The sequence below is a fragment of the Caretta caretta genome, chromosome 1 (genome assembly GCF_965140235.1).
Source record: "Caretta caretta isolate rCarCar2 chromosome 1, rCarCar1.hap1, whole genome shotgun sequence".
Classification (NCBI taxonomy): domain Eukaryota; kingdom Metazoa; phylum Chordata; order Testudines; family Cheloniidae; genus Caretta; species Caretta caretta.
The window spans coordinates 2,072,779-2,086,929 of NC_134206.1; the positions used below are offsets into that span (position 1 = coordinate 2,072,779).

The 14,151-nt window shown below is 45.1% G+C and overlaps 1 protein-coding gene across 1 annotated transcript; it reads right to left on the bottom strand.

The window, feature by feature from the left end:
- Positions 1-5,438: 5,438 nt before the first annotated feature.
- On the bottom strand, positions 5,439-6,467 carry LOC125631114 (olfactory receptor 52E4-like). Its single transcript, XM_048837332.2, has one exon. The coding sequence runs from the start codon at positions 6,465-6,467 to the stop codon at positions 5,439-5,441; it is 1,029 nt and encodes a 342-aa protein (XP_048693289.1).
- Between the last annotated feature and the right edge of the window lie 7,684 nt (positions 6,468-14,151).

Consider the following 14,151-nt stretch of genomic DNA (forward strand, 5'->3'; position numbering starts at 1 on the left):
GCAACCCGTATCTGCGTATAATTTTCAGTATGTGGTCGTACCATGGATATTAATGGAGACAATATGATATTTTCAGTCTTTTTATCTATTCCTTTCAGAATGATTCCCACCATTCTGTTTGCTTTTTTGACGGCTGCTGCACACTGAATGGATGTTTTCAGAGAACTATCCACAATGACTCCCAGATCTCTTTCTTGAGTGGTAACAGAGCATTTAGACCCCATCATTGTATATGTATATTTGGGATTATGTTCTCTATGTGCATTACTTTGCAGAGAAAGTCACACGGCCCCTCTTAGTTTCCTGCAGGATTGTTTATCACTGAGTAATGCAGTGGCCGTGTGCCCAAGGCCCTCTTTAGGTTTTCACCACACAACTCTCAACTATTGCAAACACTGTCATGTTACCCACAGGTGTTCTTGCAGAGTTCTGTTTTACCTTTTAACCCTTTGTAAATCAGCCGAGTCATCTCAAAATTCAGCAAGTGTGCCCTTTCTGGGTCTCTAGAAAACCTCTCTTTGTATGTGTGCAGCATTGTTAACCATTGTGCTTTTCCAACTGGTGATAACAACACGGTTATTCATCAACACCATGAGGAGTTGCGCCTCAGTTTCTCTTCCACACAGCAGCCTAGGTATATTATGGCTTCCCTGCTATGACAAGATTTGAGCTTGGTTACAGGTGTTCGCTGAGAAACAGTATCCCCAACAGGGCTTCTTGTTTATGACTCCTATCATGTCCAGAAGCTTTTCGAAGACTCATGCATGTTACACCTTTTCATAGGATTTACCATCACTAACAAATTCTTTGTTATAAGGTTCACCATTAGCAACAAACTTTGCATCATGAGATTGAACAATAAAACCAAATACTTTGTCACAGATTGTTGTTTCCAAGTATTTTTATTATATCACGCCTTCTGCTTAGACAGTTTGGTTTCTTCAATAGATATTGTATCTTTCAACTCCTCTCTAAACCTAAATATGTGTTTAGTTACTGGTTTCCTTTCCCCTCAGTGTCCTCTTCAATAGGAATCTCAGTCTATGGTCAAGTCTGGGGTCTTGGTGAGGTAAGCTTGTAAGGGGACATTGCATGTTGGTCTTCCCTGTGTTTCCCACTCCAAGCACTGGGACCTTTCCCACCCCTTTCCTAGCAGGTCATGATCTGTACTCTCTGGAATAAGAGGTGTGTCTTCTCCCAGCACCTATTTCATAGCTTCTTTCTGTATCTTCCCACCCAGAAAATTTCCTCCTTCCCTCTGTCAGGTTGGTCATTATCATTTTCACAGACAACCATTTATTCTGTAGGATCTATATCCTGTCTTAAAGAAACAGAGTTAGTTCACAAGAACGTCAAAAACAAAGTCCTGAAAAGTCGAGACCTGGATTGAGGTCCTCTCCGTTACCCCTCTCTCTATCCACAAGAGGTCATAGAATCATAGAATCATAGAATATCAGGGTTGGAAGGGACCTCAGGAGGTCATCTAGTCCCACCCCCTGCTCAAAGCAGGACCGATCCCCAATTAAATCATCCCAGCCAGGGCTTTCTCAAGCCTGACCTTAAAAACTTTTAAGGAAGGTGATTCCACCACCTCCCTAGGTAACGCATTCCAGTGATTCACCACCCTCCTAGTGAAAAAGTTTTGCCTAATGTCCAACCTAAATCTCCCCCACTGCAACTTGAGACCATTACTCCTTGTCCTGTCCTCTTCTACCACTGTGAATAGTCTAGAACCATCCTCTTTGGAACCACCTTTCAGGTAGTTGAAAACAGCTATCAAATCCCCTCTCATTCTTCTCTTCTGTAGACTAAACAATCCCAGTTCCCTCAGCCTCTCCTCATAAGTCATGTGTTCCAGTCCCCGAATAATTTTTGTTGCCCTCCGCTGGATTCTTCCCAATTTTCCACATCCTTCTTGTAATATGGGTCCCAAAACTGGACACAGTACTCCAGATGAGGACTCAGCAATGTCGAATAGAGGGGAATGATTACGTCCCTCGATCTGCTGGCAATGCCCCTACTTATACGTCCCAAAATGCCATTGGCCTTCTTAGCAACAAGGGCACACTGTTGACTCATATCCAGCTTCTCGTCCACTGTAACCCTTAGGTCCTTTTCTGCAGAACTCCTGCCTAGCCATTCTGTCCCTAGTCTGTAGCGGTGCATTGGATTCTTCCGTCCTAAGTGCAGAACTCTGCCCTTGTCCTTGTTGAACCTGATCAGATTTCTTTTGGCCCAATCCTCCAATTTGTCTAGGTCCCTCTGTATCCTATCCCTACCCTCCAGTGTATCTACCAGTCCTCCCAGTTTAGTGTCGTCTGCAAACTTGCTGAGGGTGCAATCCACACCATCCTCCAGGTCATTTATGAAGATATTGAACAAAACCGGCCACAGGACCCACCCATGGGGCACTCCACTTGATACTGGCTGCCAACTAGACATGGAGCCATTGATCACTACCCGTTGAGCCCGACAATCTATCCATCTTTTTACCCACCTTATAGTCCATTCATTCAGTCCATACTTCTTTAACTTGCTGGCAAGAATACTGTGGGAGATTGTGTCAAAAGCTTTACTAAAGTCAAGGAATAACATGTCCACTGCTTTCCCTTCATCCACAGAACCAGTTAACTCATCATAGAAGGCAATTAGATTAGTCAGGCATGACTTGCCCTTGGTGAATCCATGCTGACTGTTCCTGATCACTTTCCTCTCCTCTAAGTGCTTCAGAATTGATTCCTTGAGGACCTGCTCCATGATTTTTCAGGGGACTGAGGTGAGGCTGACTGGCCTGTAGTTCCCCAGATCCTCCTTCTTCCCTTTTTTAAAGATGGGTGCTACATTAGCCTTTTTCCAGTCATCCGGGACTTCCCCGGCTCGCCATGAGTTTTCAAAGATAATGGAGAATGGCGCCGCAAACACATCCGCCAACTCCTTTAGCACTCTTGGATGCAGCGCATCTGGCCCCATGGACTTGTGCTCGTCCAGCTTTTCTAAATAGTCCTGAACCACCTCTATCTCCACAGAGGGCTGGTCACCTCCTCCCCATGCCTTGCTGCCTAGTGCAGTAGTCTGGGAGCTGACCTTGTTCCTGAAGACAGAGGCAAAAAAAGTATTGAGTACATTAGCTTTTTCCACATCCTCTGTCTTTTTCCACATCTAGATTGCCTCCCTCATTCAGTAAGGGGCCCACACTTTCCTTGACTTTCTTCTTGTTGCCAACATACCTGAAGAAACCCTTCTTGTTACTCTTAACATCTCTTGCTAGTTGCAACTCCAGATGTGATTTGGCCTTCCTGATTTCACTCCTGCATGCCCGAGCAATATTTTTATACTCATCCCTGGTCATTTGTCCAATCTTCCACTTCTTGTAAGCTTCTTTTTTGTGTTTAAGATCAGCAAGGATTTCACTGTTAAGCCAAACTGGTCACCTGCCATATTTACTATTCTTTCTACACATCGGGATGGTTTGTCCCTGTAACCTCAATAAGGATTCTTTAAAATACAGCCAGCTCTCCTGGACTCCTTTCCCCCTCATGTTATTCTCCCAGGGGATCTTGCCCATCAGTTCCCTGAGGGAGTCAAAGTCTGCTTTTCTGAAGTCCAGGGTCCGTATTCTGCTGCTTTCCTTTCCTCCTTGTGTCAGGATCCTGAACTCGACCATCTCATGGTCACTGCCTCCCAGGTTCCCATCCACTGTAGCTTCCCCTACTAATTCTTCCCGCTTTGTGAGCAGCAGGTCAAGAAGAGCTCTGCCCCAGTTGGTTTCTCCATCACTTGCACCAGGAAATTATCCCCTACAGTTTCCAAAAACTTCCTGGATTGTCTGTGCACCGCTGTATTGCTCTCCCAGCAGATATCAGGGTGATTGAAGTCTCCCATGAGAACCAGGGCGTGCGATCTAGTAGCTTCTGCAAGTCGCCGGAAGAAAGCCTCGTCCACCTCATCCCCCTCGTCCGGGGGTTCCTGCCCTTAGGATGGAAGAATCCCATGCACTGCTACAGTCTGGGGACCAACTGGCTAAGCAGAATTTCTGCAGAAAAGGACCAGGGGATTACAGTGGACAACAAGCTGGATAGGAGTTAGCAGTGTGCCCTCGTTTCCAAGAATGCCAGTGGCATATTGGGCTGCATTAGTAGAACCATTGCCAGCAGATCTAGGGACGTGATTATTCCCCTCTATTCAGCACTGGTGAGGCCACATCTGGAGTATTCTGTCCGATTTTGGACCCCTCATGACAGAAGGAATGTGGACAAATTTGAGAGAGTCCATCAGAGGGAAATAAAAATGATTAGGGGGTTGGGGCACATGATTTACAAGGAAAGCTGAGGGAACTGGGCTTATTTAGTCTACAGAAGAGAAGAGTGAGGGGGGATTTGACAGCAGCCTTCAACTACCTGAAGATGGAGCTAGGCTGTTCTCAGAGATGGCAGATGAAAGAACAAGAAGCAATGGTCTCAAGTAGCCGTGCAAGAGGTCTCGGTTCGATAGTCAGAAATGCTATTTCACTAGGAGGGTGGTGAAGCACTGGAATGGGTTATCTAGGGAGGTGGTGGAATCTCCACCCTTAGAGGCTTTTAAGGCCTGGCTTGATAAAGCCCTCTCTGGGACGATTTAGTTGGTCTTGATTCTGCTTTGAGCAGGGGTGGGGACTGGATGACCTCCTGAGGTGTCTTCCAACACTAATATTCTATGATTCTATGGAGCATTGGTATTACCTACTATGGCCATTCTGACATTCTTATCTAGACCTCAGATCTATCTCCCTCCCAACCTCGTCCTCTGCTACACACACACTTTAACTCACTAGACCCCACTTACCTCCCAGAACTGAGGTAGAACCCAAGAAGCCTGTCAGGGTCTCTCTCTCCACAGAGATAGTGACAGAATGAGAATACAAATTAAAATTACAAACCTCAACAGTGTCCCTTAAATGAGTGGACACAAAATGCCAGAAAATGTTTGTATTAGAGCTGACTGGGTTTAATATTTTTTTTTAATTTTCTTTCTTTTATATACAAATTAGATACAGTGCTCCTGTCTGCTAATTGCTAAGTTATCTGCCAAAACATCTAAAGCTTTCAAGAGCTTAGGTAGCCCCTGGAATCATGGTTAAAGTTGACTCCCCCATCAAAATCTGAAATGGCTCCCTTACAGATCCTGGGGGGGGAGGGAGGTGGAGATGATCCAGCGAGTGACAGCGAGAGGGCAAGAGAAGACCAATCACCAGGGGTGGGGCCTTAGGTTGAAGAAGCAGAGGAAGGGGTGAGACTTGACAGAAGTGATAGAGCTTTGGAATCCAGTGACCAGCAATTAGAAATGTGACAACCTATGAGTTAATGAGTTGTACACAGACCGATTCCCCAGTTTTTCAGGCTGACACAGCACAGTAGGGTCGGGGAAGGATTTAATGTCTATGTGAGGGTCCAGTAGGTGATTCAGGAAAGAGGGCTCAGCACCATGTCCCCAGACAGCTCTGCATGGAGGCTGGTTTTAGAGCCAGACCACCAGGAGAAAACTTTAGCTTCTTTATGAGGAAAGAGCCAGAGCAGCCTCTTCCTGATCTGTTTGGTCTTCAAACCATAGATAAGGGGGTTTAGCATGGGGGGCACCAGGAGGTACATGTTGGCACTGAGAACGTGGAAATGCAGGGGCACATTCTGGGCAAACCGGTGTGTGAGGATGAAGAAAAGACCTGGGATGTGAAAGGCTAAGGTGGCAAACAGGTGGGAGCTGCAGGTCCAGAACGTCTTCAACCAGGCGTCCTTTGTGGGGAGGCTGAAGATGGCTCTGAGAATCTGTGTATAGGACAGGGCAATCAAAAACACATCCACACCAGTGATGAGGAATATCAGAGAGAAGCCATAGTAATTATTGACACGGATGTCAGCACAGGCCAACTTCACCATGGATATATGCTCACAGTAGGTATGGGGGATGATGTTGGTTCTGTGATACGGGCACCGCCTCGCCAGGAAGGGATTGGGCAGTACGAGTATGCTGCTGCGTAGTACCACGGCCAGGCCTAGCTTGGCCACCGCCGCATTTGTCAGGATGGTGGAATGTCTCAGGGGATCGCAGATGGCCACGTAGCGATCCAAAGCCATGGCCACTAAGATCCCAGACTCCATAGCTGAGAAGCAGTGAATGAAGTACAGCTGGGCGAGGCAGGCACTGAAATCTATCTCCCTGGAATTGAACCAGAAGATGCTCAGCATTTTGGGCACGGTGGATGTAGACAGGGCCAGGTCAGTGACAGCCAGCATGCAGAGGAAATAGTACATGGGCCCATGGAGGCTCGGCTCTATCTTCACAATCAATAGGATGGTGAAGTTCCCCAAGATGGCTAAGGCATAGATCACACAGAAGGGGATGGAGATCCAGACATGGGCCGCCTCCAGGCCAGGAATGCCCAGCAGGATGAAGGTAGAGGGGTTGGTGAAGTCAGTTGTGTTGGAATCAGACATGGAGTAGAGGAGAAGGTGTCCAATTCTAAGGCAGAACGGTGTCTCCTGAATGCACCATAGGTTCCCCTGACTTCCTGAATGTTCCCAGGGCCTAGGGTGTTGGCCTCAGTACAAATGCCTGGATGGAGAGACAACGTTAATATGAGACGCTACATGCACTAGTGGAAGCCATTCTTATGGGCTTCCGCCAAGTACAATTGGGTGCTCTTCACAAACTGAAAAATGACATTTCCATAATTCAGATAAATGAATGATGACCCCCTAACCCTACTAATGCCAATTCCATATTTGGTGGTGCTCCATATGTCAATAATTACTATTTGTCTTGGTGTGGGAAACCTTAATAGACACCAGCAGGAAGCATGAGGGTGTTTATTGCTCATTGTTCCTTAATGCAATGAAACCCAGACTAGAAAGTTCATGCTGTAGGTAGTTCCCCATTCAACCAGTAGCTCAAAATATGAGATTTGAAAAAAAAAATCAAATTTTTTCCAAGACATGTGCTGGGGAAAAAATCCCCACTAGAACATACCTTGGGGAAAAGACCTGGGAGCTCAACGGAAACACCTGCTCTTTCGAAGCAGTGACCAAAACAATGACAATGCCTAAGGAATGGGATGGAAAATAACCTGCTCTGGATATGTGCTCTGTATTGGTTGACCAGTCTCTATAAAGGATATAGCAGAGAGAAAGGGGGTTTCTGAGGGCTTTTCTATATTACCCACTGGATCGACGGGCAGTGATCGATCCAGCGGGGGGTCGATTGATCTCATTTAGGTGCGATAAATTGACCACCAAGTCCTCTCTCATCAACTCTGGTACTCAACCAGGGTGAGAGGTGCAGGCGCAGTCGACGGGAGAGCATCAGCCATCAACTTACTGCCGTGAAGACACTACAGTAAGTAGAACTAAGTATGTCAGCTTCAGCTATGCTATTCACATTATCCACCCCCGCAGTGTAGACCAGGCCTGAGACAGGCTAGGAGAATGGGGGAGGTTGCCATATGCAGAGAGACTGAAAAGACTGTCACTCTTTAGAGAAAAGAGAAAGAAGGGGGTATATGAAAGAGGAGAGGAAAATAAACAGTGAAACTGATTGTGTTGAAATGGACAAACAGAGAACAGCTCCCAACTGCTAATATGTACAGATAGTGCTTCAAAAGGCTCCTTCCTCAATGCTGAGGCGAATTATCAGCAAAACTGATGGGGAGGAAAATTTCAGACAGAAAAATGGGAATGAAACTCGGGAGTTCCTTAAGAAGACTTTCTTACATAGCTACAAAGCAATGATAAATCAAGAATGTGGACAACTTTCACTAAAAATCTGATCCAGTTGCAAAGTGAAGGCATCAACTGCAGGGAGGAGGCAAGCAATGTACAACAAATGGATGGGGGGGAAGAATACAGATAGCAAGAAATACAAATTGCACTTTATTATAATGATAAGGGACATTAAAGACATCAGGAAAAATCCATGTTTGGCCAGGCTACGGATCACAAAAAAGGAGGTGATTAAGTATTTTAAGAACAAAGTAATATTGGGAAAAAAATAGGCCAAATTTTAGAGAGACAAAGGAAATTTGATAATGTTGCAGAAAAAAGATTTGTATTTTTTGTTTGGCATTTCCAGGCCATTAGCAATCAATGAGGACGTTAAACAGCATCTACAGTAGAATGCTAGAGTTATGACCACCAGAGTTACAAAGTGACCGAATAACCACACATCTCATTTGGTACCAGAATTATGCAGTCAGGCAGCAACAGAGCCCCCCCCCCCCCCCCCAAAAAAAAAAAAGGTAAATCATAGAATCATAGAGGGTTAGGGTTGGAAGAGACCTCAGCAAATCATCTAGCCCAACCCCCTGTTCAAAGCATGACAAATCCCAGGCAAGCCTCTAAGGATGGAGATTCCATCACGTCCCTAGGGAACCCATTCCAGTGCTTCACCACCCTCCTAGTGAAATAGTGTTTCCTAATATTCAACCTAGACCTCCCCCAGTTCAAACTGCAACTTGAGGCCATTGCTCCTTGTTCTGTCATCTGCTACCACTGAGAACAGCCAAGTTCCATCCTCTTTGGTACCCCCCTTCAGGTAGCTGAAGGCTGCGATCAAATTCCCCCTCACACTTCTCTTCTGCAGAGTAAATAAGCCCAGTTCCCCCAGCCTCTCTTTGTAAGTAATGTGCTCCAGCCCCCTAAAAATTGTCATTGCCCTCCGCTGGATACTCTCCAGTTTGTCCACATCCTTTCTGCATTGGGGTGCCCAAAATTATATGCAATACTCCAGCTGTGATCTCACCAGTGCTGAGTAGAGGGGAATAATCACTTCCCTCAATCTGCTGGCAACACTCCTACTAAGACAGCCCAATATGCCGTTGGCCTTCTTAGCAACAAGGACACGCTGCTGACTCTTATCCAGCTTCTCGTCCACTGCAATCCCCAGGTCCTTTTCGAAAAGTACAGTATTGTGTTAAATAAAGGACAATAAATAAATGTAAATTATGAAAAGATACAGGGAAACTTTAAAAAAATGGAAAAGTTTATCAAACAATGAAAAAACTGGTATGGGATTAGTTCCAAAAAAAGTTTAGGAATATAACTAATGCTACTCAGCAACATGGTTTATGGAAAACTCATCTTGTCAAATGAGCCTGATTTCATCCTGTTATGAGAGCACATGATTGGATGACCAAGGGATCCGCGCAGATATAGAAAACTTTGATTTCTCTGAGGCATTTGATTAAGTAGGGGAAAACATTCTGAGAAAAGAACATTCTACAATATCAGTAGAGTACATGTTATATGGACCAAAAACATGGCCATCTCACAGATCTCAGAAAGCAGTTGTCAATGGGCCGTTGTCAGGGAAACTGGCTATTTCTAGTGGGGTTCGGCAGGGATTAGTTCTTGGACCAATGTTAGTCAATATATTCATCAATGATCTGGAGAGAAATATAAAATAACTGCAGATAAAATTTGTACACGACCCAACGATTGGCAGATTGGTTACAATGAGGAGGCCAGGGCAGGCATACAGACTGATCTGGAGTATTTGGTGAGTTGGGCCCATGCAAATAAACTGTTTTAATACAGTGCAAAGTGAGCCTCTTAGAACAGAGAATGCAGGCACAGCCCCCTGACTAGGACTCTGTATTATGGAATGCAGGGACCCTGAAAAGTATTTAGGGATCAGTGTGGAGAACCAATTCCTCGTGAGCTCCCTGAGTGATGCTGTGGCCAAAAGGGTTGATGTGATCCTTGGATGCATAAACAGGGGAGTGGTGAGCTGGAGCAAGGGAAGGATTTTTTCCTCTGCACATGGCATTGGTGAAACCGACTGCATCCAGTGCCGGGCTTAACATTTCAAAAAGAATATTGAATAATTGTAGTGGGTCCAGAAAAGAGCCACAAAATGAGTGGAGGCTGGAGAAAATAGCAGACTTAAAGAGCTTCATCTGCTTAACTTAAATAGTAATACCAGGTGTCATAAATATAAAGGGAAGAGTAAACACCTTTAAAATCCCTCCTGGCCAGAGGAAAAATCCTCTCACCTGTAAAGGGTTAAGAAGCTAAAGGTAACCTCGCTGGCACCTGACCAAAATGACCAATGAGGAGACAAGATACTTTCAAAAGCTGGGAGGAGGGAGAGAAACAAAGGGTCTCTGTCTGTCTGTATGCTGCTTGTGCCGGGGACAGAACAGGAATGGAGTCTTAGAACTTTTAGTAAGTAATCTAGCTAGGTATGTGTTAGATTATGATTTCTTTAAATGGCTGAGAAAAGAATTGTGCTGAATAGAATGACTATTTCTGTCTGTGTGTCTTTTTTTGTAACTTAAGGTTTTGCCTAGAGGGATGCTGTATGTTTTGAATCTAATTACCCTGCAAGGTATCTACCATCCTGATTTTACAGAGGTGATTCCTTTACTTCTATTTACTTCTATTTCTATTAAAAGTCTTCTTGTAAGAAAACTGAAGGTCTTTTCATTGTTCTCAGATCCAAGGGTTTGGGTCTGTGGTCACCTATGCAAATTGGTGAGGATTTTTACCAAACCTTTCCCAGGAAGTTTCCCAGCAAGGGTTGGGAGGATTTGGGGGGGAGAGACATGTCCAAACTATGTTTCCCAGTAAACCCAGTTAGAGTTTGGTGGTGGCAGTGGATATTCCAAGGACAAAGGCTAAAATTAATTTGTACCTTTTGGAAGTTTTAACCTAAGCTGGTAAAAGTAAGCTTAGGAGGTTTTCATGCAGGTCCCCACCTCTGTACCCTAGAGTTCAGAGTGTGGAAGGAACCTTGACACCAGGCTCTTTAATCTGGAGGAGAGAGGCAAAGCAAGACTCAATGGTTGGAATCAGAATCTAAATGAATTCCAGTTGGAAATAACTACCAAATAGCACTGATGAAGATTAACCTAACAGTGAAGGGAAGTCACGGATTCTCCAACTTCTCAGATCCAGAGTCGATGTTTTTCTGGAAGATCTCCTTGAGGGCTTATCTACAAATTACACGCTACAGCAGCCCTGCCATAGGGATTCAGTGTAGACACTACTTACTCTGACAGCAGGGGTTCTCCTGTCAGCATAGGTAATCCACCTCCCCGAGAGGTGGTAGCTAGGTCGATGGAAGAATTCTTCTGTTGACCTCATGCTGTCTACACTGGGGTTACATTGATATGCAGCCAGGCAGCAACAGAGCCAGAAAAAAAAAAGGTAAATCATAATCATGGAGGGTTGGGGTTGGAAGAGACCTCAGCAGATCATCTAGCCCAACCCCCTGCTCAAAGCATTACAAATCGCAGGCAGGGCATTGTCAAGCCTGAACTTAAAAATCTCTAAGGATGGAGATTCCATCACGTCCCTGGAGAACCCATTCCACTGCTTCACCACCCTCCTAGTGAAATAGTATTTCCTAATATCCAACCTAGACCTCCCCCAGTTCAAACTGCATCTCTCAGGCATGTGGATTTTTTTGATATTTCAAAAAAAGCAAATACAATTTCCCATTTTATTAAGAGAGATATAGCCTGCAAGTCATCAAAGGTACCCTAATACTCAGTGCTGGTTAAGCCTCAGCTGGAGCATTGTGTCTAGTTTTGGTCACAAATATATAGAAAATTTGTAGAGAAATTAAAAATGATTCAGAGTTGAGAGACAAAGAGGATCCGAGGGATGCAATGCAAGCCATATGAGCAAAGGCTTCAGGAACTGGGTAATTTTAGTTTTGAATATAGGAGATTGAGGGGTAACATGATCACAGTTTTCAGATACTTGAAAGGCTGCTATGAAAAGATGGAGAAAAGTTGTTCTCTCCTGCCATAGAGGGCAGGACAAGAGGCAATGTGTTCAAACTACAGCATAGCAGATTTAGACTAAGTCTCAGGAAAAACTTCCTATCTGCAAGAACTGTAGGACAATGGAATCGAGTGTCTGGTGTGGTTGTGGAAACTCCTTCAAAGAAATGTCTCAAAAGGCGGGTGCACAGTTTTCTCTCTTTCTCTCTTGGATGGTTCAGATGCAACAAATCCTGCATCTTCGCAGGGCTTAGGCTACCTGACTCCTGCAGTGCCTTCTCACCCTGTGGCTCTATGGTTCTGTGATGTGAAATCTTAATGTACAACAGGCCTTAGTCAAACAAACCGAAGTCATGGAGCTCAATACACGGGTAAGTGGGTGAAATGTTATGGCTTGTGCTATACAGGAGGTCAGACTGGGTGATCTAACCGTCTCTTTAGCTCTTGAACTCTATGAATCTATCGATAAAGAAAGTAGTTCAGGCATTTATATTTAAGGTGTCTCATAACACACGAGCAAGGGAACGTTCAATTACATTGAAAGTTTGAACATATAACACTGAGAAAAGAAAATTGTTTCCAAAATCCATATTTGGCCTGTGGAACTCCTTGCCACAGACATTATTGGAGCAAAGAGTTCAGCTGAATGGGTTTCACTAATGGATGGGCCATCGTAGGTGGTGCTGGTGGCACCATGGTGAGTTAAGGTTGTCTGACACCTTCCATTAGGAGGACTTATTTTCAGTTGCTTATAAATTTTCCAAACTTGAACTGTTTGGATTGAAATTCCCCATGCTGGTGTCTGCATCCGACTGAATTGTTTTTTGAAAGTTTCAGGCATAACAGTTCAGTCAATTTCTTGAACAAAGCTAAGAGAGAAGACGACTTGGTCACATAGAAAAATTCTTAACAATCTTGCAAGGAGGAGCCCTAACATCTCTGTGCTTTCCAGCAGATAAAAATCAGGTATTAGCCCCCCCCCCCCCCCCCCCCGCCCCCCGCGCAACAGCCAGAGCCCTGAAATGCAAGATTTCACATCATAGAATCATAGAGCCGCAGGGTGAGAAGGCACTGCAGGAGTCAGGTAACCTAAGCCCTGTGAAGATGCAGGATTTGTTGCATCTGAACCATCCAAGAAGGAAAGAGAGAAAACTGTTCACCCTCCTTTTGACACCTTTCTTTGAAGGAGTTTCCATAATGCAAGAGGAGGGGGTGACAGTGTCTCTACATTAACTGAGATCTTTATTCAGTTCTTAATTCAAAAGGAGTTTTGCCTCAGTGGGGCCTGGGCAAAGTACGGGAAACTGCCTCAGAGTTTGGCCTTTTATTGTCCATCTACTAATCCCTTTCATCTCGAATGATCCACTGTGCCACTGAAATGCAGCCATCTCGGGGCTGGAGTACATTTTCCGAGGAGGGGGCATAGCAAAGAGGCACATTTTGGAACATGATACTGGAGCATAATCATCATTTGTGGCAAGGGGAATATATGGCAAGGCCACACCTGTAGTATTGGTTCCAGTTTTCATCCCCCCACTACAGAAGGGATGTGGACAAATTGAAGAGAGTCCAGCTGAGAGGAACGAAAATGATTAGGAGTCTGGGTCACATGACTTACGAGGAGAGGCTGAGGGAACTGGGATTGTTTAGTCTAAAGAAGAGAAGACTGAGGGGGGATTTGATAGCAGCCTTCAACTACCTGAAGGAGGGTTCCAAAGAGGATGGAGCTTGGCTGGTCTCAGTGGTGGCAGATGACGGAACAAGGAGCAATGGTCTCAAGTTGCAGTGGGGGAGGTCTAGGTTGGATATTAGGAAAAACTATTTCACTAGGATCGGGGTGAAGCACTGGAATGGGTTCCCTAGCGAGGTGGTGGAATCTCCATTATTAGAGGTTTTTAACGCCTGGCTTGACAAAGCCATGGCTGGGATGACTTAGTTGGGGATTGGTCCTGCTTTGAGCAGGGGGTTGGACGAGATGACCTCTTGAGGTCTCTTCCAACCCTAATATGCTATGATTCTATTTAATGGATGTGCAGAGTGGAAAGGGCCACAGACTTATCCTCGGTCCCATCCTGCCCCTTCTCGATTCCATCATGCCCATGTTGGGAGCAGCAAGAGATGGGTACCTGTGATTCCTGAGATGGAAGTGTCTTCTCTGGGAATTCCCTTCAGCTAGCCGTGTCCCACACCTCTCTCACCCCAGCATTTGCAGCAGCATCCCACGCCAAGAGCCAACACAGGGATATGCACTGTTTGTAATATAGCTTTCTGCAATCCCAGTGGGGTTCACTCAGCCCTTACCCAATAGTCTGAATGTAAACAGGCTGGGGAGAAGCTTGTCTGCACTCTTTATAAAGCTTCGTGAGTAAACACTAATTACATGACCTTCCCAAAGG